The sequence below is a fragment of the Heliangelus exortis genome, chromosome 2 (genome assembly GCF_036169615.1).
Source record: "Heliangelus exortis chromosome 2, bHelExo1.hap1, whole genome shotgun sequence".
NCBI lineage: Eukaryota > Metazoa > Chordata > Aves > Apodiformes > Trochilidae > Heliangelus > Heliangelus exortis.
Genome location: NC_092423.1, coordinates 35,290,543 through 35,316,260, shown reverse-complemented (window position 1 = coordinate 35,316,260; position 25,718 = coordinate 35,290,543). Strand labels below are relative to the sequence as shown.

Sequence of the window (25,718 nt, the reverse complement as noted above, 5' to 3'; positions counted from 1 at the left end):
TCAGAGCAATGATGACCCTGCAGAACACAGGACTGAAGCCAGAAATAGTTGCAATAATGCAGAAAGCATAAAACTATAAATGCATATATCCCTTCCACAAAAATACCATCTCTTTGGGCAAGAAAAGAATAAACATTCTTTAACACTTTGTATAGAGTTTAAGAAAACATTCCTGAACCTATTTGTTTTTCTGAGTTCATACCCAGACATTTCTCTGCAGGCTGATTTCACACTGTTATTCCAGTGGGTGGCTGTGTCTTCGATGAAATGATCTCTTTCCTTGTGCTTTACGTTTCCTCTTGACCCCTGCAGTGTTACTGGAATATGAAATATGATGATACATTTTCCTTTTATAGGGCTCTCCACAGAGGATGAATTGACAAGTAGGTGTAAAGTATCTTCTGTTTGCCAGTTCCTTTGTCAGGAACGTGCTGTGGACATACCCTTGACCAGATGTTCCCCCTGGCCCATCAGACTGCTGTGCCAGTAGTTTCCTTGACATATATATAATAAACTGGTGTGCTGACATCCTGGAAACGTTGATTTGTTACTAAGAAGGGAGTGGAACAGCAAGGCACAGAAAATCCACTATACATTCTAACATTTAGGCTTTATCCTTTATTAGGTAGTGAGTAAGAGACATAAAAAGAATTGAGTTTGTTGTTTACAGCTGAAATTTAGAAGAGATTTGTGTGAACAAAAACTTGTTCCATAGAGCACTGTGACAAAAGAGGTCCAAGAAAACTGAAGGTGTCATTTCACGTTAGCTGATGTGAGTACTTGGAATGACACCATTTCTAGCAAAACTTGCATTAACTCTGCCCTTAGTACTGTGCCTCCATTCATGCCACAGGCCACATTTTAGCAAAAATCAGCCCGTTGATTCTGATGGCATCACAACAACATGGCAGGATGTACAGCAGGTGTCCATGCACCACAAAGCCATGCATAAGAGCCTACAGCATTTTTGTGAATCTTCCCTTTTCCCATCTGCATGTTTTTTCATGGAGAAAAGATCACCTTCCCAGACCTCCTCCCTCCCCAAAACGCCAGTCCTCCTCTGCTTGTTTAGCAAGATCTTTCTTACCCAGACTATTACAAAAGGCTCTGCAGATAAACAGTGGTTCATGGAGCACAGCTTGAAAATCATTACCCTATTCAAGGAGGACTCTGAACACAGCTGGCAATGGCACTACAACTTCTGCAAAAAGACGAAAAGTTGAAAGCAGGCTTAAAAGATCAAGGCCAAGGTTTTGCAAAGAGGAGTTGAATCTTACTACATTATATTTATGTACCCAAATAAAAGCAAACACTTTCTAAATTGAGTCTTAGGTGTAGGTTTTGAAGGCTGGCCTGTTTACTGCCTCTTTACTGGGAGCTGTAGAGTAGGGAGCCCTTTTAAATATCAGCCCCTAGTTATTCAAGTGCCTAAACTTGGCTTCAGGAACTTACTCATACTCTTCGCGGTTTGGAAATTGGGCCAAAACAATCCAGCTGTTAACCAGCCCTGAAATCATCATCGTGTCTTTTTCATGGCTACATAGGAGTGAATTAAATATAAACAAAAGCCCATTTCATTTCAAGGCACAAACATTTGCAAATAAACTGGATGAAATACAAATACATAATATAGAAATTATTTTAATACTTCTAGATAAATAAATGCATCTCTTTGGAATTCTTTGGACACAGACATCCATGGAACCTCTTCTTTCTCTCTTTTTATATATATATTTTTTATAAAATCTAGATGCAGAGAGGTTTAAAAAATGGCAAATATCGATGTATATGGAAGGCTCATTGATGAACTGCAAGTCAAAAGTGCTGTATATTCCCATCCACTATATCTCCCAATTGCCCATATTAACCACAGGTGGCACTATATAGCAACCACATGGTCAATATTTTGCATTACTACCTTTTAATAAAATACTTCAAATCATTTCCCCATTTAGACTTAAATTATGTTTTTAAGTTTTATTCCTCCTAGATGTATGGTAGGCATTTCACTTAGCTACACATCAGAGTGGTCACATGGACTGAGCAGTGCACTCCATAATATTAATAGATACTTTTCAGCTCCCTATGGGAAAAAGCAGGCAGCAAGAATTGGGTTCAAGAAATCTATTTTTTTTCTCTGTTGTTTTTTAATTACCACTTAATGACCCACATGTGAAACTCAATGGTTATATAATTATTTTATATAGTAGACTTTCTGTTTATAAGTTATTTTTCTTACTCTAACATATATACAATATATCTATATATACCCCTGATAAATCTTATTTTAAAGGACACAGTCAACCCCTTTAAGCCTCACAGTAAATATATAAGGCTCTAAGCTGTCCATACATAAAGGTCAGCTACAGAATTCAAGGGTCCCTTCAGATCCTAAAGGTCGTATTTGTTCCAAACCCACAATGTGCAGTTATCTCGTAATATCTATCTCCTGTGTTGTTGTTTACATTTTATAGATATATTAAGACATTTTATATCACATCAGTAGGATATAAAACAAGATAATAAATCTGTTTCTAAGACTAAGTCTATTGCAAAAAATGTTACCTGTATCTACACACTCTCCCACTGGTGTGATATAAAAAGAATATGTGCCATTCTTGGAATGAAATGCTGGCTACATTGGAGTCAGGAGGAAATTTATACTGACTTAAATGAAGCCAGGATTTCTCTCCTGCCTTTTGTTTGCGAGCTATAACTATGTGTACCCCATTTGTGTCTTCCCTCTGCTCAACACTGATGTGTCGGGCCTGTTACATTACAAGAGTGTGTTTTTGTTGTCCACTGGCATGCTTTAAAGATTGAGCTATCCTGTATGGATTACACTTTTTGAAAATACACACACTGTACACATATGTCCTCAGTTAAATGTTTGACCTATTCTGTGTACAGCACCTGGATTACTCTTTTTTCCCCGCTAAATCTTGTCTATCATTTACTTTGCCTTAAGCACAGATTATCTTCCCATCCATTCTACTATGGGTGAGGAAAACAATTTTTACTCACCAGGAACAGCTCCGCATTATTGTCATCATTTTTGACTACTTACCAAAGTGACATAATTTGTTCTTTGTATCTTTTGCAACTCAGTTAGAAACCTAGTGGCATAGATAGAGACACAATACTACTGTTTTACAAGACATCTATTGTATCTACTTTTGTTCAGATAAATACCCAGTAACTGCTGATTTGGCAGGAGGATTGGTAAGGGTACTACTATTCACAGTGTTTCTTTTGTTTTCCTTCTTCTTTAATCTACAGAATAAAGTATTTTATGTACATTGGAACCAGTTAATGCCCTTTAGACAAATTTGTAAGTTGTTTCATAAAGCAGGAAAGACATTGCAGGGAAATATGTGCCAAAAAGCACGGTCAAAAGGCTTCATAAGTTTTATATGCCACTACAAGTCAATGCTGGAGATCAGTTCTAAACCGATCAATACTCAAGAGGAATGTTCTCATCTGAAGAAAATACTGCCCATTCCCCCTTTTAGAATTTGTTCAGTTCTCTATCAAAAGTCCTGGCTCTTCATATATACTTTAAACTATAAATAAACACTGCATAGTTCAATGTTCTTGGTTTTCTTTTTTTGTTTGTTTGTTTTTTTCGATTTGAAAAATTATTGCAGTACAATTAATTCCTGTTTGGAGTTCAATAAGGAGCAAAGAGCACGGGAGTATGGGTGGTCCGTATAGGCCCTGGAGCTGGTCGTAGGAGTGCTGGAGGAAGTGCTGAAGTCTGGAAAAGGGTGGCTGCAGGGGCTGTGCGAAGACTGAAGGGGGAATTCACAGCCACAGCAGCAGCTGCTGCTGCAGCTGCCAGAGGATTTGGTAAGATGCGTGGAGCCATTGGCTTTGAAGGTTCCTTTGAAAACACTAATTTTACCTGTGGGGAAGAGAGAAAACAAACAAACAGAGAGACATAATTTGTTCATATTAGCTGCACGACAGGGAGCTTGACTTTATATTCTATGTGCAAAATCAAGTAAGAGAGGCCTTGCAGTGGCTACTGGCTCTAGGAGCTGTATGCTTGTGACAGCAGATGTAACCTCGCACACTGGACAAGGGTGAGCAGGAGCTGGTTGAGGACAGAGAGTTTCAATGTTCATGCCTTATCACTGGGATTTATAATTTATTATGTGATGAGAATCCTAGAATCATTAAGGTCGGGAAAGACATCTAAGATCACCGCGTCCAACCCAGCACCACTATATCAACTAAACCATTTCACAAAGTGCCACATGCATACAGTTTTTGAACACCTCCAGTGATAGTGACTCCACCTCTTCCCTGGGCAGCCTGTTCCTGACCACTCTTTCAGTAAAGAATTTTTTCCTAATATCTAATCCAAACCTCCCCTGGCACAACTAGAGGCCTCTCTTCCTCTTGCTGGTTACTTGGGAGAAGAGACCAACACCTGCCTCCTTACAACCTCCTTTCAGGTTGTAGAGAGCAATAAGGTCTCCCAGTAGAAATCAAAGCAAGCATAAAAAGAGATGAGCAATCTGCACCAAAGTAAAGCTGCATGCACCCTGCAAGAATTAAATACAGAAAAATTAGCCATCAATTAATAAAACTCCATTTGGACAGCTTTATGACAGATACCAGAGCAGAATGAAAACATACCTTATTCTTTGTTCTAGTTAGAAAGATACTTTTTGCTTTTATCATTCGGATGCAGGTTCTACTTAAAATTAAGATCTCTAGCTAGGTTCCCTTTATTAGATCATGTCTCTAATAACAAGCAAATAAACAAAGCTTATCTTGCACCAGTTATGAAAATCTTCTAATGTTTCATGCATTCAAAGAGGTGATGAATTCTATGGGTCCTTTCCTGTGCTGTCTTGCTCCATATTCAAGGTTTTTTCGCTAAGATACAGTTTATTCTTATAAAGACTGTGAAAAAAGGGGCAGGTAATTTTAAAATATGATGAAAACCCCTTGCTTCTATCCTTTATTATAGTGCCAAACAATGGTATTTTTGTTATTGTCACTATGGCTTCTGCTTTAAAAACATTTAAATTATGAGTATTGTGCACTACCAAACAGATTTGGAAAAACTCAGTTTTCAAAAATAATAAAAAAACCCACAAGACAAAAAAACGCAACACAAAACCTCAAGCTTTCCCAGACTAATTGAAAATACTCACAAAGTTCCATTATTATTTAAAAGAGTTTACATTTGGTACGCGTACAAATGAACATCAGAGTAGTCTATATAGATTTCCGTAGATTTCAGTGGGATTTCAAGCTTCTAATGAGAAGCCTGGAGCCTGAATACCTTTGTTGTTCTGGTTTTATAACTCTGAGATAAGAATAGAAACCTCATCCACTGGCAAAAAGAGTTCTAGTTGGCTCTGATGAAGTGACCCACTTCTGGTGGTCTGTGTCCTGGTGTGACCTGAGGCCCTTTGCAAAGAAAATAAACTTGAATATGTGCTATGTACCATGCTGTGCTTCACCTCAGCAAATTTATATACAGAACTTCAGGTTCTGTAACACAGGGACACTTCTCAGCCACAGGGAAACACAATGTCTCATCCTTGAATTGAAAGGGACCTTAAAATATTTAACTTGTATTAGCAGTCTGATACTTCCCACTTCAGCAGTGCCTTGGTGAGGGAATACTCGGAAAGTACAGACAGGAATACTCTGGCATGAACTAACAGTGACTTTCATCATTGCACTATTGCCATATTTAAAAAAAATACTCTTGTTTCTTTACCAGCCAGATGAATTAAGGAATTTGACTTTTCCTAATACCCATTGGATATTCTGTTGGCCTCAAGGTCCTTTACGGCTCTGGGAGAGAAATCCACTGGGGACCAGATTCCATCATTCAATTAATGGATGCTACATACAAAACTTCTCATGGTGCCTATAAAAATTAATGATTGAATCTTTTAATTGACCAGTGTTATCCACTGATCCAAACTGCTTTCCTCCCCTTCTCAGCATTTGACTTTTTCCTCCTTCCTTATATTTTTTTGTAAGTTTTCTTCAGTCGTGTTTAGAACAGACAAGAAAAAAAGCTCTCAAAAGAAAAAAAAAAAAGAAAAAAAAAAAAGAAAAAAAGAAAGAAGAAAAAAATCCTGGGTACAAAGTACAAAAAAAAAACCCCAAACCCAAAACTAAACTGAAAATTAAAACAAGCCCAAAACAACAGGGCTTTGATTGTGGTGAGAATTCCCAGTGAAGGATGTTTTTTTGTAAGAGCTATTTCATTGCAGAAAGTTTGGACAATCAAACTCCTAATAAGGTTTTTCTCTCCAGTGTAGTATTTTATACATGCTGGATATTTTTGGCTTGAAGAAATATCAAGTAAGTACTAACAATACAAGATTTCTTACATTCTGAAGTAGTGCTGTGGGAATTCATGAAGCTTCTTTCCTGAAGCATGCAAAGCTAAACTAGACAAAGCAGTACAGATATATATTGAAAACATGGCACTGGAAAGGTTTTGGTCTAGGAAAGCTATGAAAATGTAATATGACCTTTTTCTAACTCCTGTAGAAAATAAATTTGGTGACAATCATACATTTTTTGTCACAGAGAGCAATGATCTTGTGTGCCTGTTTACCTTAAAAGGCTAGGACTATCTTCTATTCTAGGAAGAATAAGGAACTTCTAATGAAGTTAGATAGTTTTTAAGTTACTTTTTCAGCATACTTCTGATTTCAAGATAGCTGCAAAACCAGTAATATTTATCATATACAGTACCTTACACCTTCATTTTAAAACTCTCTGCAGGTACTACTTAACACACAGGTCAACATTAGGAGTAAAGTAGACATTATTCATTTCACTTCCAATGAAGTAAATAAAGGGACAGTAAATAACTTGAAAAATTAATGAGAAGTAAAGAAAAAGTCTAGAGCTCATCAAAAACATTTACATTCAGAGCAAAATTAGCACATCTTTGGCTTGTTGCTATGCCATTCTGCATTTCAAGTGACAGCAATTATGGTATATTTTCTATTCAAAACAAAAAGACTAAACGGAGAACTGCTCTCATCCTTTTGCACTGCCATCTCCATTCTACTATGCATATCTGTTCAATTACTCCTAAATTATTCTGTCCTTAAATCCCCTTTACATCTTTGCTCCCCTCAACCTGATGCAGACACTGAGTGAGCAATTGGGAGTGAGGGTGCAGGAAAAGGACACATTGCCTTTATTTATCTATGCACCAACTAAATGGCCTTGATCCTTGGCTGGAGCTCTCAGAAATCACTATTACATAAATTGGCAAATAGAGATCTGTGCACAACTGCAACAGTAATGTAATAGTTATTTTCATCCCCTGGGAAACAAGGAATTTCCTAAAGGAATAATAATCCTGTCAGAGAGGCTTTAGTCATTCCGTATCCTACTTACCTATTTACATATTTTTGTATTCCTTTCAGCATAGTTTATATGTACTGGAGACCTTGCTCTTCCTGGTGGATTACTGAAAAAACCTGTGGGGCTATTTCCTAGCAGATCTACCAGCACAATGCACTGCATTATGCTACAACATCTAGAAAAGCTCCTACCCAACTGGATCATGCATCAATATATGTATCATGAGGGCTGTCCTCAACAAGGACACACTTTCTGTTGTTAACAGAAGAGTATTAACTCATTTTAAAGAGAACTTGGCTTTCACAGAAAGAAGCTGCCTATTCTGCCTGGACCAGAGAAGATGGTCCAGGAATAAGGGACTAATCTCTGAGGCCAATGAATAATCATCATCCTTCTGCCAAAACCCTCTCCAAACCCCTTACAGAACACTGTGGCACATAAAACAATCATGCAGTTTATCTGATGGAGACAGATGTTTCACCATCCCACCCACAATATAAGCTGTTTCTTAACTAATGGCAGGATCCTGGCATTTTTTTGTTAAAAAGTAATCTTTTTCTCAGCTTTTTAAGCTAGTAAGATCTGTGTTTCAGGTTTATCCTGGCAGTCCAAAATGCAGCCAGAACTATCCTGAAAATGACTGTAATGAAATGAGAGATTAATTTTAAAATTTGTCTCAATCTGAATAACTTTCTAAATAAGGATAAAATAAAGGTTTTATGTTTTATAGAGTTTATTTCATTAAATCATTATTGTCCTTACTGGTAACTGGAAAAATCTTGTTTAACATCTGTGTGTTTCTTTTGTTTTTTGTTCTCTAATGACCTTTCTAACAAGCTTACTTTCTGAGGTTATTCAGAGTAGCTGTAAAAAACAAGAACCGAGGGTTTGTAGCCCACACCCATCAAAGTACATTTAAAAATCCCTTGTGGACTTCCATGGGGTAATTCAGACACATACATTCTCCCACTTAAACTATTTCTGAACATTTTTTCACTCATTTTTTTTCTAGAAACCCTACTCAGCATGGTTAAAAGTAAAATAAAATGCTGATTGGCTTACCCCTAGGGGATGTGTTCCCTTTTGGAGTTTGTTGTAAGGGCTGTATTTAGGTTTAGGCGGCTTCCCAGCAGCTCTGTCTTTGTGCCTTCTACTGCTTATGTGCTGTTAAAATACATTTGGGGGAAACAAAAAAAAAAAAAAAGGAAAAGGAAAAAGAGATGGATCATTTCAAGTTCTACTTTATACAAGGCTGCTCCAATACTGAAGGCTACTGCTCTCCACAACACCATTACTTTGACTAATTCAATAATGAATGTGAATAGGGTCTGCTCCAATTTGAACGATCCTTTGTGCATCACATATTGGAATTGTGATTTTCCACAGTGCTCAGTTCAACTCTCCTTCCACTGTAGTCAATGATTTTCTCACCTTTAACTTCAACAAGACCTGAATAAAGTCAAAGATAGAAAGAAGCCTTTGAAGAACTCCTCCCTAGCTCTAAAAAGCACCCATCAAATTCAATCCACTCCTGACAGAGAGTTTTGGAAGAATATTAAACAGAAGAGCATCCTTCAGTCAGGGGTTGGGGGGGAAGAAGGTCACAATTTTTTTTTAATTTTCTAAGAAACATAGACATCCTTTTAAGATTTCAGCTGAAAGATAGTTTCATATCAAAATAAGTGACAGTGAAAAAAAACCACAAAACCCACAATTTTGTTAATAAAATTGATGACATTTTGAAGTCTAAGAATCCTTAGACTTTATAGCATTATTAGATATAAGGGACACTTTTTAGAACTATGTTTTTACTTTGATTTTCATTCTCAAGAGACTTCTCACAAAAAAGTAAAAGAACTGGACATTTTTTTTCCTGAAAGCCAGGGAAGACAAGTACTGTTATTGTCCATTACAAAATTTATCTTCATCAGTGTTAAGGTCCTTAACAAGTATTTAATTCCAAAAGGCACATGGAATTAAACTAAGTGTTTTTCAGAACAAAAGCTTTGTTCATCTGAAGAATGACTGAACATAACTTAGTGCAATTGCAATTTAGAGATCATGCTTCTCAGTTACAGAGTGACACTGAGAAAAATATATTACAAATCCTCTTCATCCCGCATTTCTATGCAGGTTATTTAGTGTTTCATTGAAATACTCAGACCTCCACATCATTGTCAAGGCAAATATCATGCAGTACACACTCATGACAACCACAGTAATCTAATAACAGTTGTAACATGTTGCACCTTACAGTGTCTATAATTCTTTAAGACATATATTTAATCAACAACTTTTGAGAAAATATATTACATGCAAGGGAAAATCATATCCAAAACAAAAAATGCAACGTGGAAGACAACTACAAAGGGCACAACCTATAAGCTCCATTTGGATGCGAGCTGTTAGACTGACACATGCTGACTGTGTTGGTACTTCATCATCATGAAAACAAAGGAGAGCCAAGGATTCACACTGCAAGCTAGCTGAGTACCTGTTTCAGTTGTGTCTCAGAGTTTACGTGCACATCACATATTTCACAGTGAAATGTTTTGTTCTGAAGGCCTGTGTTTCCTTTATTCACAGGTCCTTTGCCTTTTACGCCTGCCCGGGGAAAGGCTTTTATGGTTCCACTTCCATTCCGAGCTTCCAGCATAGTTTTGTGCTTAGTCCCTGGAGACATTAGAAATGGGAAACAGAAACAACTTTGGCAATTTGGTTGCATTCATTCTTTTCTTTTAAAAAGAAAATCACATGAACCTCAGCTTGGTGCCATGTGCTATCCTTGGAATATGCCTGTGTTTGTCTGTATCAGAATCATACCAATGTAACATTATTTCACATCTGATAATTAATTAGTAAAAAACAAATCTCTAGGTAATGCACTAAGAAGGAAGCAGCCACACCAGTAAGCAGTGGCACAATCAGGTATCCTGACGGGAAGTTAAATGGGTGTGACTTTTCTCATTAACTCCTGCTGCTAATAAGACCTGAATTGTAGTTGCAATAGAAGAGTAATTCAGCTATTAAAGATGTAGTTGGCTTTGATTTGTAGGCCTCCTGAACAGATTGATAACCAGTGTGCATTAGGTAGCTTACACTTAAATCTGTAATGAACTAATTAGTCTCCAAATCAAAAAGGGGACGAGGGTCTTGGCAGCAAACTATGGATCCTTAATGGTTTGGACAGAAACCAAAACCAAACACATGCAAAACATGCATGTGAGAAAAATGCACTTGCATTTTTCATTAAAATAAAGATTGGATAGAAAACAATAGTATGCTGTTGTTTTACCTTTACTTAGACTAAACAGTTTCTTACACTGTTGACTTCCATCCATGTCTGTGATGAGAATGGACTAATACTGTGTACAGAAGCAGGATTCTACTGATGACTGTTGTATGCATTCCACATGTACATGTTTACAAGCACGCAACATGTGTGTGAGCACACGCACAGTTGATCAGCACAAACAGCAAAAACTTGTGTTTATATATTCAGAATAATGTTTTGGCGCTCATCTCCATCTGAAAAATGTTTAGAGTCTAATCCTTATATGTAGTTAAATAGGTTAAATGAGTACAACTTTATGAACTGGAATTTTCACCAGCTGAAGATCTGACATACAGCAAACACAGTATTCAAAACTAATTAGGCTTTGTTTCTCATGCATACCAACAAATTATAATTTCCTTTTTAATTTAAGTGGACTCTACAGACATGCCAAAGTTATTTCTTTTTTTATTTTGTCATAAAACCATTGACCATCTTGCTGCAGGTATAACATCACTGTCTATGTTTCAAACCTCAGGTTCTCTGCCTGTCTCCTAACTCTGCTAGTAAGTAAATCCTGACATCCAAAATCAAGATTTTTTCTTTAGAAATATTATAGGTGGTTACCATATTCATATTAAATCCCAAACTCTTTTAACTCTGCTCACCACAAAGCCAATCAAGAACAGGGTTAAAATAGTGACTGTGAATGATGGCTCTCTACTACTGGAACTTAGAGATGCTACTAACTCTAGTTACAAGAAAAGGCTTTAAAATTAAGAAAGATGCATGTAAGCATTTACACATTCAACTCTCATGCAGCAGTTGCTAGTAGCTGATGAAAAAAAAAGGTAAATCATACATAATTATAACAAATTATTAAAAGAATAGGGAGCGGAGTTCCTGTCATTGAACTCTGACTGACTGATGCTCCCTCTTTCAGCCTTAATTTGCTAGATTTCAAACAAAACTAATGGCATTCATACTATCTTTGCTAACTGGCACGAACAAAAGTATGCAAACTCTGAACACCAAAGGTAATGAAGCATGTGCTGTCATTTAGCTCTATAATGTTTGGAAGCTGCAAAAGCTAAAATGTAAGAAAATGGCTAACTTCCATGCAATAAAATTCCTTTCTTCCCTCTTTATGAAAGTCTCTTTGCCTGTCATTTTTATTCTTTAACAGTTAATGAATTCCATGTAATTGCCAGTTTTCTGCCACCTCTTTGTCCCCTGCTGCAAGAGATCTAATCTATTCAGGGGAAGATAATTGCAGAGCTCTTGAGACAGAAGGAAAAAAAGGAAGCAAGCAAGCACTGCTCCATCTCACCACTGTTGTGCGCCTCCAGCTGCGAGGCAGAGTTGACAGCGACTTTGCATAGTGAACAGTACAGCAGTCTTTTTGCTTTTTCTTCTTCAGTCTCGACGGAAGGGCATGTGGTGCTGCTAGTGGCTGTCGTGGGTGTTTTCTCCATTTTCGAGGTGATCTCAGTTGTCATAACACTGCTCTTCCGAATTTCCACGGTTGTCGTCGTTGATATTGCTGGTGTCCCTGTGGTAGCGTCTGTGGGCGTTACAGAACAGACAAACAGACAAACAAAATGAAGGTTGTGACCCTTAGCATTTGCTTGCTTGCATCCTAATGCTGTAACCACACAGAGAGTCTGGTTTGACTAATGGTAATGAACTAAATCTGACCTTATTTTTGTATTTTGTGTGGTAAAGAAACACAGTACTCCCATGTGTTGAAATGCCAGGCATTCTGTTTCCTGCACCCTGCTAACACCCAGTAAATACAAAATTCCTAAACTGAAAGGTAAGTAATTTAGACTAGATGTACAACTGAAAAATAATCCACTAAAAGGGGTCATGTAAATTACCAGTACAACAGGCAGTTAAAATTTATATGCAGCACTTCAGGTGCATAAGGTGCCACAGTGCCGAATAATACTTACACCAATCGAGCAGTAAAGATAAAGTTTTGATATTCTGTACTAATGAAACTAAAGCAAATACAATTGTATATTCTTGATATTTGATAAAATAAAATGTTAATTGATACTTCACTTGATATTAGGCAAAACTAATATTAAATGAATTAAGGTAATTAAAATAATACACATTAGATATTTATGTATGCATTGTTAGTATCCATTATTTCACATTAACATTAAAAAACCACTAATAGTAATTAAATATACAACATTCAATATCTGTGACCTACACAGACACTAATAGGATTTCTGTTCTTTGTATCATTCGTTTGGAAAAAATGTAAGTATGTTATATACCTAAATGTATTTGGAAACCTAGTGCTTGCATCTAAGAACTCGTGTTTATTCTGTAGTTTTCAGATCCAGGAGTGTCAAAATATGTATTGATATTTTGGTTTTAGTTATACATTCATGACACGTGGATATAACAGTATCATTTGATAGTTAAGTACTTAGCAGGGTAAAGGACAGTGGAATCCAGCAGTGAGACAATGAAGAAGATGACAAGTAGGGGACAGGAGATGTTCTGCCTTTGTAGTGTTGTATGTTGTCATGTTAAGCTCACTGAGCAGTAGCTTCCCCTTAAGAAATCTCATGTTTCTTTACAGATACACCTGGAACTGGGTACTTTCCAACATAAGCAGCTCATTTTGGTTTCATTCACGCCTTGGTGTCAGTGGTGCTCAACCCATTCTATGCTTTATTCATTGGCATTTATTAGAATAGGCAAATCCACAATTCTTTTGCTTCTATGTGCTATGATTCAGGAGGGACACAACTAACTGATGCTACAGAGGTGCCTTTCAGACCAAGATTGTTCAAGAACTGCATTAGCAAAGAACATGCCAAATAAATTCACTGAAAATAGCAAACTGTGAGTTAGGGAAAAACACGCTGAAAGACATGATTTCAAAATTCTAATATGGTGGAGAGACAGTCCAGAAAAATAGGTGCTTTTCAATAAAGGCAATTACAGGAACCAACACTCAGTATGATTAATCTGATATATTAAAACAGGATGAAGAGCAACAGCTGCACTATGGCTTTTTGAGGAGGTCGGGTTTTTTGTTTGATTTTGGGTTGTTTGTTTGTTTTTCAGAAGACTTGTCAGTAGCAGATAACAAGGTGACCACAGATTTCTTATGTTATGAAAAAGGTTCCCACCACAGCAGAAGTGCAAAGCGAAAGCTTTATGAAGGTTTTTTTTTTTTTTCTCCTCTAATTGGCACTGGAGGCCCTGTGTCCAGTCTGGGAATTGCAGTGTCAAAAATTAACAATTACTTGCTTTGTTTCTAACCCAGCAACAAATGCAAACAAATGCAAGCCAACAAGAGAAAGGTTGTGAGGGAAGAAGCCAAAAAAAAGAAAAGGAAGAGGATGGGTAAACATTGACAACATTTTTCATGTCTGTAGAACGTAGCTAAAAATAAGAGAACAAAGAATTCTCCCTGATCCCTACTAATAGGAGAAGGACTATTGGATTACATGAAAAGAGACTTAGATTAGAGATCAGGAAATACTCTCTAATATCAAAGCTTGTAAAGCTTGAGAACAGCCTACCTACAGAGATCTGGAAATATCACCTACTTGGAACTGGTTGAACAATCTCATTGGAGTAATCCAGGTGTGATTCCCCTTCAGCCAGTGGGAATAGGATTCTTCAAGCCTTGTCAATTTTTATACACTGCATATTTTGTAATGTTTCTACAAATTCTCCCAGAGGGTTTTTAAAAACTATTATTCATAAAATCAAGAAAGCAAAGTTTGTCATGCGAAAATTCTACATATTCCCAGGCATTAAAGCATATAGCAAAAGTAAGATTCCATATGAGGTCTAATCAGAGGCGTGGGTTTTTATTTTTCCTGACAATAAATCTGGAGGTGATTACATCCTGAAGGCAGTGAGGGTGTCAAACAACTGGTGCAGAAAGAATGGTGTTACCTTGCTTAACATTCAGTTCTTATTTATTATTTTTTTACAGACCAACAATAATGTTTCAGAAGAAAAATACTGTTTCAAAATATTAAACTTTTTGTGATGAGTAAATGAAGCCTTTTAAAAAATGTCCATAAAATGATACATTCAACCAGTCACTAACTTCCCATTCCAGAGAATCTATGTTGATGTTAGCTTTCCTTCAGTTGAAAGTTGCCTCCTTGAAATTATTTTCCTCTAAAGCCCACTCGCAGCAGTACTTAACTCTGCTTTTAAAACTCTTCTCCATATTGGGACTATTGTACCATAGTTGGTTTTGCCAGTGTATGTTGCTGGTAAAATGGAAGACAGTTCCAGGGAGAGAAAAGGAAAAGAGAGAGGATATTAACATCCTCTAAGGGTTGTTGGCAAGTTTGGTGCTCATTCTAATCTTGTAGGAAATTAGATATGTACACAAGTACTGCTGCTAGCTTTGCAGTGCAAGGGTTGGTATTTTGCTCTGAGAAAAATATAGATAGTAATTTCTTTATTTTCCATAGGAAAATGTGAGGCAATGAATAGAAAAAGGAGCTTACATGACTGCAGATTTTATTCTGCTTCAAATATTTGACTTTCTATATATATGTTGGTCTAATATTTCACCATGTAATTATTTTAAAGTGAAAATAAAACACAATTGATTAAGCTAGTCCTTTTGGCAGTATTTTGATATGCATGCATTAAAGTGGTATTGTATATATCATTAAACTAAAAATAGTAAATGTCATCAGCATATTTTTCAACTAACAAAAATAGCAAAATTCAGAGAATATGTTCTACTCATATACCTTCAAAAGGCACTCCATACTAATACATTTTACATTACACTAATGCAAATATATTATTGACATCAAAAGATTTACAAGAAAACCATCCAAGTTCACCATCTAAAAGCCATAACACATTCAAAGATGCAAAGCTGCTTCTCCTCATATAAATCTGAGAATTATCTGCAGGAATTAAAGGGAGAACATTCTAAAAGCTGTCAAGTAAGCTTACAAAGAACTAATTCAAATCCTTCTCTAACCAGAACTTCTAACCTAACTAGCATATGTATCTTTGAATATATTACAGTGTGGCTGCCTGTACACAGTGCTGTGCCCTAAATACAGAATACAGCATTAAAGGTGTAGGAGATTACAAAAAACCAACAAACCACCAAAAAGGAGTAAGAAGGCATTTGAACTGATGCCTTGAAGACTGAATCAGCATTTCTTAACATTATATTATGACAACATTTTAAGAACTATTTCAATAATAAATGATCTAAAAGTGAGCTGGAAATTCAGTCACAGTCCAATGGAAGATTTGTTTCTGGTGACGCAGGCTTGCAGCACTGTGCTATTTTCATACCAGTGGCCTGCAGCAAATATTCATTATTGCAACTGTCACTGCCTGGCTTTGGCATAGAAGCTGATTGCTGATATTGTGTGGAACTGGACTCCAGAAGCAAAGAAGGGGAATGCTTCAGGATTCACAAGAATCCATTTTCTTTCCTGGTCTTAATATAGCAACGGAATAAAAAACACAAACCAAATCAAAACAAAAAATATTACATTAAAAAATAATCTTGCTCACTGGTAAAACCAAAGTTTTATTTCAACAAGAAGAGAAAGCCAGATGAAAAAAACTCTGTGAGAACTGAGTCCTTTGGGTACTATGGATAGTTCAAGTATAAAGCTGCAAGTTTGTGATGAAGGTCTTCCTAAATAAGCAGGATTAATTTTAAATCCCAGATACAAGATTCATGAATTTTCTTTAATCTGAAGAAACAGAAAATTACAACTCAGGTTTTTCTTCTGAGTACGTGAGAGTCTCAATCATCAGTTTCTGCTACTAAGCATAAGAATTTCTTATCCTGAAACTATTAATAGACCCACAAAGAGGAAAGTGCGCTGTCTTCAAACAAATCACAACTATTTATGGACCTATTATTTCTTCTGCAATCTCAAGTGTCATGATTTAAAAATAAGTGATTTAACACATACCCATGCATTACAGTCATTTAAATTAAACTTTTCCTTTGATATGACAGGATTGAGCATTTGACTCATAATCATGCCATGTCCAGGAAAAAGAAAAACCAAAAACCTCCAAACATCCCACTCCCAAAGAAACTTAAAAGCACATTCTTTCTCATAACAAAACAGAACTGGATATGAAATATTTCATACTTCTATAAGACCTTTTAGTATTGCAAAAGTGTTCTCAGCCAGCTCGCTTAGAGAAAACCCACAAGTAACAACAGCATGCAACTGTATGGGTGCTTGATAATGACATGTTCCTGTCTGCAGAGAACTGGATCCTCAGTTTCCTTGGCCTGATTTGAAAATCCTATGCTCTGTGTCCTCTGTAGTAATCCCTCTTGAAGAGATGTAGCTTCTTTTGACACTATAAATACAACAGCAGAGTATACTAAAAACAAAGTACCATCTCAAAAATAACTGTACAACTGAATTTTATTTTTGTGCTTGGCTGACTTTCTGCATTTGTATGCTAAAATATAAGAATGTGTGGCTCTGGCACATAAACAAAACACTTTGAAGAACTTTGACTCAAATATATCAGGTCCTACTCTTTTATATCTGCAGAATACAAACTTGCATATTTTGTGCTTCAGTGATATTTCGCTCATTGCAAAATATGGTACAGAAAATTTGCTCAGGATCATTTGAAAATTCCAGTCATTAGACTCAGTTCTACATTCAAAACTTGGACTCAATCTACTTTTTGGGGGTTTTTTTGTTTATTTGTTTGTTTGCTTTTTGTTGTTTTGTTTTTTTTTTAATAGACATATCCTTCCCAGAATGGATATCTTTTTACTCAGATATTTTTAGAACTGAGAAAGACCCCTTGGAAGGATCCATGTAATTTTTTGTGAGAAAAAACTAATGGCAGTATCATGGTTTAGAGTTCAGTACTGCGTTTTTTTTGCAGAAAAAAAAATATCTGAATGACAGTTATGTTCTTCATTCCTTTACGATAAGACCTCTTTTGGTAAAGTGACACAAAATATTGGAAATTATGATAGTTTCCTAATCTCTTACAGAATAGATATTAACTAATAAGCCATAAAGAGCCAAGAGCTCTAAAGTTATAAACAAAGCTGCATGTGACCATGCAGGAACAGAATGTGAAAATTTTTTATGAGCTGCTGCTTCTTATCTTGTTTTTTAAAACCAGTTATTCACCTGTTTTGCCTCCCTTTTTCTCCCTCTTTTCCTCTACCTCACCCTTCACCACCTGACCCTGGCTTGTCAGTCACTTTTTTGCTAAGTTCCTTGTTTCTTTGATTTATCTAGGTGTCTATCATCGTTGATTTTGATATCCAGAAAGGGAAAACTGAGTGTTTCTATGATCCTGCCCAAGCCTTTCCTGACATGCGTAAAGCAAGCACTACTGAGAAACACAAGGACTGCAAACTTTCTCAGGACCAGCATGAAAGCCAAATACCAGGAATTTTCTGGGTTCATAACTGGAGAAGCAACGACTTCAGTATTTTGACCGTTCCCTGGTTTTTAACAATTCAATAAATCACATTATACACAGTGTTCATCACTCAAACAAAGGATGAAGAGACAAGTGGCTCCATAGCAAGTGGCCTTGTTTTACTTCTGCCTGTGCTCCATGCATTGGTGCCGACCTGGTGAGATTGACAAAGGAAACAGGACATTTGGTGACAAAAGGTATCCATGGTGAGAGTGTGAGTAAAAGGAAAGTAGCAAACTTCACATATTTGCTCTCTGGATTTTTTGTTTCTCCAGTTCAACTTGATTATGCCATGTCCTAAAATAACCTTCTTCATTAATTAGCAGTTCACAATTTCTAACGAAATTATACCTCATTTTCACTAGCAGTTCCCTTGGTTTAAAGCACAGTTCATTAATCCTGAACAGGATTAACCACAGAGGGATGACTGCGTTCCTGTTGAGGTTAATTGAACAGAGCTGGCAGCAACAGCAACAGCTGGGGGTAAGAGGCCTGTGGAAAGGGAAGGAGGAAGGTAGGGAAATGTCAAAGCCGCATCTGAGTTTTGGACTCTCAGGCAAATGTAGCTGACAAAAACATGACTGAAAGGAAAGAAGATGATGATGAGAAACTATTTTTCAAGTTATTTTAGGTAACTCTTAGTGACAATGAGGTTTGGGTGCTGAGCTGTCTTTTATGGCACAGAGATTTCTCAGCCAGGCAGAAGAAAAATGGCTTTCACCAACTATGAGTGAAAGGGTCCCCACACAAGAAGCTGTTGGGGAAGAACGTATTGCTGGCTGCAGCTAATCTTGCCATTTAATTAATGAGACTCATGTAGTGAAAAATTCAATTTCAAACCAGGACAAAGTGTTTAAAGGGTGGAGCTTACAGCCAAGTGCGAAGAGGATTTGCCCTCTGCTTAAAGAACACATTTTCTATTTTGATTCTACCTTGAAGGTTATACACTAGGCAGGGTGTTCGATTTCATTTTGATAGTTTACATTTTTTTTTTTATTTTGGAGGCTGCAGTGTAAAACATTTCTTTTAAGATAAGGAATAAAACATGCACATGGGGGTTTAATCACACATATAGAAGGAAAGCTGTATTATCCTATACATAGGTCTCTCACGCTTGGAAACATCAAAGGCTACGCTGGCAAACTGCCACCACTTTTACATCTGCACATGCTTCAGCATGCATTTGCCAACTTTTAAGTAAAAGCAAACACAGTCAAAAATATATTTGTAGTTAATCCCAATGCATGTGCAGAAACTGGAGTTCAGCACCACTAAAAAACAAGGAATCGAAAACAATTCCTGAAAAGCTAACAGCCCACTAAAGGGTAAGGTTCTGTAAGATATTCTGCAGTAAAATGAATTTTCCTTGAATGTACCTTTCTGCAGAGGACAGCATGTGTATAGAAGTCCCCATCCATATTATTAAACTCTCTTACCCTCCAAAACAGGTCAGCTGCACATGAACTGCATTTCCCTCCTTGGCTCGTACTTGCACACCAGACTCAGCACAGGGATATCTTGGAGACTTAGCTTCAGCCAGAAGCCATCTAGAGACAGCTATAGCAGTGGAAATAATCAGTGGTTGCATTCCCATGTCCAAGAACATACTTGGCACCACGTGAATCAGCAGTGTAGACAGTAGTTCAAAATGCTACTTAAAAATAGGTCCTGCCTCACCACCAAGGCCTGGGTGATACAAATTATACCTAATCAGCAGTAAAGGCAGTACTTCTCCAAGGAGAATTCATGGACTAGTTTTTGTCTATGTCCCAAACAGCAATGGCTTCAAAGTAATACTTCCCCACCCAAACACCCATTAGTGTTTTAACTCAAGCCAAGTACCTGGAAGAAATAATCATTTTTACTGGGGCCATTAGGCAATTACAATGCAGTGTCTGCCTGCTGCCCCTGCACGTCAACCCTGTAGACACAGGGAAGGAAGCACCAACCAAGCTTGCTCCCTTTCACCTTCTGCTATCAGATGTAGTGAGGGAAGTGAGCTTTGAAAGGGGCCTCTCCTAAACTTCCCTTCTTTTGAACAGAGACATAGAGCAGGCAGAGTCCAGGCTATACACTACTGGAGACTGAGAAGTCTTTTTCACAAAACAAGCAGGCTATTTAAAACTTGATCTCAAAAAACAATTTACTGTGTAATCTGTCCCCCAGCAATCTGCTACCAAAAACAAAGAAGCACAGAGAAGATTAATCCCTGGCAGAAGGAGAGAAAATACATTACTTTCATTAATCAAATGGAACAAGGAAAGAATAAGTGAACTGGACTGCAGATTGAATAGGATTTCTCTCCATTTTAAGCAGTGAGTTGATTTTTGTCCTGCATTTCAAGCAAATTGAATGTCCTCTTCTAAGCCTGCATTTAAAGTTTAAGTTTCAAAACAGATTTGTTGTCCTAGAGCCTAGTACTAAATTAAAATAATCCAACTCAGAATTTCTGAGAACTCTGACTTCTGACCACCCTCATATGTGTAATACCTCATGGCATTCTCCAGTCTCGAATCCAGGAATTATTAAAGCTATTCCCTTTACAGCAGCTTACTTCCTTTACTGGAGAGCATTGAGCTAGTAAATCTGGTTTTGGCAGTAAACTAATGTTGTGTCTAATATAGGAATTGCCAAAAGCTGTACAAGCATCTGTTGTAACTGTGTAACTTTTTTCATTTTTTGCAAGGAGAACAGGGAGAAGACATACATTCCTTCAGACATCTGTCTTGGAGTGCACCATAAGTAGAACCTGTAGCAGATGTGTTCTGTGAACTGATCAGCAATAGCTTTCTTACAAACACCTGCTTTTTCTGTAAGTAGTTGAGATTCCAAACACCCAAATTTTGCAAGAACAAATTTTCCCAAGGAACAGAAAACAGAAATGAGAAAACAGAATAGGAGATGGTAGTGTTAGTATTCTTAACCTTTAGAGTGAATAAGTGCTTTGACTTTCCCGTTATCCCATTTAGATTTTTTTAGTCCCTTTCAGTTCTTTTACACGGAATTTTTCAATTTTTCCTTTGGCTGATCACATACTGTTGGTTACATGTTTCATAGCTTGACAGGTGCATCCCAAGAGTAGCACCAGAGAAAGTACTTGGGAAAGGAAATCTCTTGCAATTTCCAGAGAGTCTGTGAAAGGATCTTTTACTGCTCACAGCTGCAGTTACTATAACCATCTATTTAACTGGCACTTACATATCCACCAGGTTCTATCATCTGAAACAAATGTTCCTACTATTGCCTACATTCTCCCCGTTACTCTCTTCCCACTCCAACCCACCATAGGTCACTTCTGGGCTAGGACTGAAACAAAGGGCTTACAAAACACCCTGTGTCATAATTACAATTAAAGATATTGAATGCTCTTTAGAGAATCCAGATCAACAATAAATAACTTGCTGTCTTCATAGTTCTTGGCCTGATTTACAGATTTTGTTTTGCCATTTTCTTCTTTCTTCTTTTATTTTCTTTTTTTTTTTTTTTTTTTTTCTTCTTTTTGGGGGGGGGGGTTGGTGGGTTTTTTTTTGCTTTTGGGGTTTTTTTTAATATAACAATTATATTGTGCAATAGTAACACGTCTGTTGGTTATCATGCATCAGTCTTTACGTTCAGGCAGTCTGCTACCAACTGAACTATTAGTTTAATTACATTAGTTGGCAGAATAAACATGTCAAGTAAACTACGGTGAGGTTGGATAGATGACCCTGGGGTTAGGCAAAGAACAAGAGAAACCTGTCTACTTCAGTAATTTAGTGAGTTCCCTCGCATCAAATTTTCTCTTTGGCAGAAGGGTCTGAAATACCTCTTCTCTCTTCCAGTCCACTGTCACCCAGAAAAGATGTTATCTCTGCTTTACTCTTTGGGATATTTATCTAGCCAGTACCATAATTTTAGCAGGCAAGCTCTCTACAGAAGGAAAATGGAAGAAGAGATGTTTTCCTAGTGCAAAGGTGTTCTTCTGGTGAGTTATATAAAGTCTTTTACACACAATGGGAACAGTGAAAATCACAAAAATATTTCATAATGGCACCAATCATAGATATAATCCCCATTTCTGAAGCTTATAGAACCGAATATATTATTTGATTTAATCAATTAGACATAAAACAATGATGGGTTTGTATTTTACAACACCAAGCTAGCAGAATAGGCCTTAGTAAGGAAATCACTGCTCCTGGCTTGCAGTGACAGAAAAAGAATGCAGTTGCATATTAAAAATGAAAATTATCAGCAAAATGGCAGCAGAAGACTATCTTAGCAAAGATCTGCAGGATCTCAGGTGGGGCATTTGATTCTTGCTAGGCTTTTGCCTTCTTTTATACATCCTCTGACAGGCTGACAGTAAAGGCCTACGTTATCTGGAAAATTAAATGCGACATTCATTACTAGTCAAAGTGACATAGTTAATTTTTTGGATGGTTTTGTGCAGTACTTGCAAATACAAAAGTTCTGTCATGCTGAGTGAAGGTAGCTAGAGTGTAAATGGTGTGATTCTAAGCCAGTCAGCCATAGGCAAAGTGAGAGCTACAGCCTGTTCTGGAGGGACATTTGAAGGAAACAGCCCAATGAAAAAGGAGCAGAGCTGCTGAGAATTGCAAACGGTTTGTGTTATTTCTGTAATGGTTAATCTTTCCACAGTTTGTTTTCCAGTAGGGAAGGATATTCATGAGCATAACTGCATTCTTTTTATTAATTTATTTGGTAAACCCAAGCTGTCATTCTCTACATGTGCCACATTTTCCTTTGCATATAGTTCTTTCCCTAACAACACAACACAGTAGCAACAAAAGTGGTTTCAGCTTCCCTCCTAAATGTGAATACAAGTACTATACCACTTGCAAGATTGCACCCTACCTCCTGTTGCTACTTTTTTGTTCCTTTCTTGTACATGACATTTATTCAGACATCACTAGATCTGACATCATTCAGACCCAGTATTAGCTCTTAGAGAGACAGAAAGATGGAAGAGAAAGGAAATTATGAGTGTAATATACTGAACTCCTGGTTCCTTAGTTTTCATTCTGCCATACCTTTCTCCCATACAAACTGCAACAGAGACAAATGCATGAATAAGAGTTCATGAAAGCACCAATACAAACCCAGATATTTGAAAGTTGCTCTCATTTGCAGCTATTTTATGAATAGCTGAATGCATTTTTCATATTCATGTTTACACAGCGTCGAGGTGATCAGGTACAAGTTGTCTGCCTCAACAGCCTTTCAGCCATGTAATTATTTGTTAATGAACATACAAGCTTGAGGTATCACATATCTGCAACAATCACACCACCATTCCACAGTCACACCTTCACTCAGTTTAGCATCAGTAACTTTTTTCATTATAAGAGTGCATTTTACCTCCACTTCCTTGCTTCTGCTTAAAAGCTAGCAAATAATCAAAAGCCATTAGGATAAAGGTTTTTTATTATTATTTTTTTGCAGGGGAAACCTATTGCACTTAAAAAAAATAGTTACTTGGATGAAATATACAGAATTAAGAGCCTAATTCTTTATATTAGTAAAGCAGTTTTAGTATGCCTGCATTAGTAGAGTAATAGCAGCTGCAACAACATACTTCTGAACACCCCACAGCTTCTGCAACATCCAGTACAAGAACATTTAAGCTTCTCTTTGGCACTGACACAGTACATCACGTGTTCTCAGGATCCTAATGTTGCTACCACACTATACAAACGAAATTCCAAATGGGTTTACTTAGGATCACTTTGCATCACACTGCATTTTAGAAAACTCAGCATGGGTTGTGAAAGATGACAGCACTGCTCTTCTGAAACAAAACTTCCAATATGCCCATCCATGAAATAGCAATGTTCACTATGAAATCCAGGTTTCAGCTTTCTATATGTTTCACCTGCTCTGGGGGAACCTGCTTCAGCAAGGGGGTTGGATTATATGATCTCCAGATGTCCCTTCCAAACCCCACCATTTTGTGATGCAGTGATTTATGAAAACGAGAAATGATTAATTCTCAAGGTAAAGAATTTGGCCAACACTTGTACAAACAGTTCCCTTATAATATGCTTAACAATTATCTATTTGGCAGACAGGTAGAGAGCTTGCTTAGCTCTTTTTTAAGAAATCTGCATCAGTTGTGACCTTGTAAGCCAATTGAATATAGTGGTACTTTAGCTCCAGGAGATATATTTATATAGAATTTTTATTTGTGAGTGGGAAAGACTGTAAATTGATCAGAAAACAGAGTATAGGTTCCTTCCTCTCAAAGCGTCTGAACTGTAGATCAAGTGAAACTATAGATCATCAGATGTCTTGATCCATAACCATGAGAAAAATTCATGGACTTGTACAACTATAAGATTTTTTTGGTGAAAAGAAAGAAGATGGGAAAAATGCCCAAAGCAACAAAATCAGACTTCCACTACTATGAAAAAGGAGTTCCTTGCTGCCCCCTTCCTTTTCAAAGGCTTACACAATATCTCCCCTCCACTTCAAAAATTAAAAAATGCAAATTTAGCATTATTTATACTAAATAAATGCTAAATATATACATATATATATTTATAGTATACAACATTAAAACAAATGTTTTACTGGTAACTTAGAAAACAGAAGGCTTTTGAAGGATGTAAAAAATAAGCCCTCCACCAGTAGCTTCCCATAAAGCTACTGTACTGTTTCCCAAGTCTATTTACTAGATAGCACACAGGTATCTGACCTCTCGCATGTCCAAGTCAGAGTGAAAGCCAGATTTGTCAGGGCTCTGCATTATCCACACAAACATAGAACAGAAGACAGACATCTTTCATTTTCATGGCTGAAAATCACAATTGATAAACCCTTGAATATTTGCTTCTCCCAAAATGATTTATGGTGACAAAATATAGCTGAAGATCAGGGTACATGCGACTGAATTCGTTCAATCTGAAAAGTCTGCTTTGTTTCACCAGCAAAATTCTGCAAGAATGTTGAGTCCCTAAGTCAATCATAAATATCACAACTCAGAGATTACAAGCGGTACTCCCAAACTATGTTTTTCTAAACTTGAAGCTTTCAGACATTTTTTGTCAGAAATAAAGGCAAAATTCCAGCAGGTGAGCAGTGTAATAATCCAAAGTCAATTTATATCAGAACAAAACCTTTCACTCCTTCTGTCCTTCATCTACACTTGTTAGTAAAAAGTATAGTAGATATGGTATTCTAACACTTCAAATATTACAGCACGCAGTAGAAAATGCATCTTTGATGACACAAGAACTCTTAGAATTACAGTACAAAGAAGAACAGACTTCCTAGTTTTACATGGCAAGGCTAAAAATCATTGAGGTAGGGTGGAGCCACTATTAGCTATGAGAGCAAAGCACTGGATGCTTTCTTAATTTAAGCAGCCCATCCATAGTCCTTACAAAGGCAGCCTGAAACCAATTATGGTAGAAAAGTCAAAATGGAACTCTTGAAAGCAAGGAACTGCAATGGTTTACTAATTACTTTCCCTTCTTCTAACTGAAATGGAGAACAACCAAACAAAAAACCAAAAAAAAGGCAACAGATTCTAGTGGTTGGGGTTTTTTTCCCCATAGTATTTTTTATAAATTTTTGTGTGCCCTTTTATGTCTCATCTGTCTACTTTTCAGCTTAAGTGGAA

General features: G+C 36.9%; 1 protein-coding gene across 3 annotated transcripts in view; it reads right to left on the bottom strand.

The window, feature by feature from the left end:
* Positions 1 to 595: 595 nt before the first annotated feature.
* ZNF385D (zinc finger protein 385D) overlaps positions 596 to 25,718 on the bottom strand; it is a 397,048-nt gene continuing 371,925 nt past the window's right edge. For all 3 annotated transcript variants that reach the window (XM_071735522.1, XM_071735523.1, XM_071735524.1), the window contains 4 exons: positions 11,967 to 12,200; positions 9,857 to 10,035; positions 8,425 to 8,526; positions 596 to 3,904 (listed from right to left, as the gene is read on the bottom strand). In XM_071735522.1, coding sequence (XP_071591623.1) covers positions 3,671 to 3,904; positions 8,425 to 8,526; positions 9,857 to 10,035; positions 11,967 to 12,200 — 749 coding nt within the window. In that variant the 3' untranslated portion in view covers positions 596 to 3,670. The remainder of the gene's footprint in view (positions 3,905 to 8,424; positions 8,527 to 9,856; positions 10,036 to 11,966; positions 12,201 to 25,718) is intronic.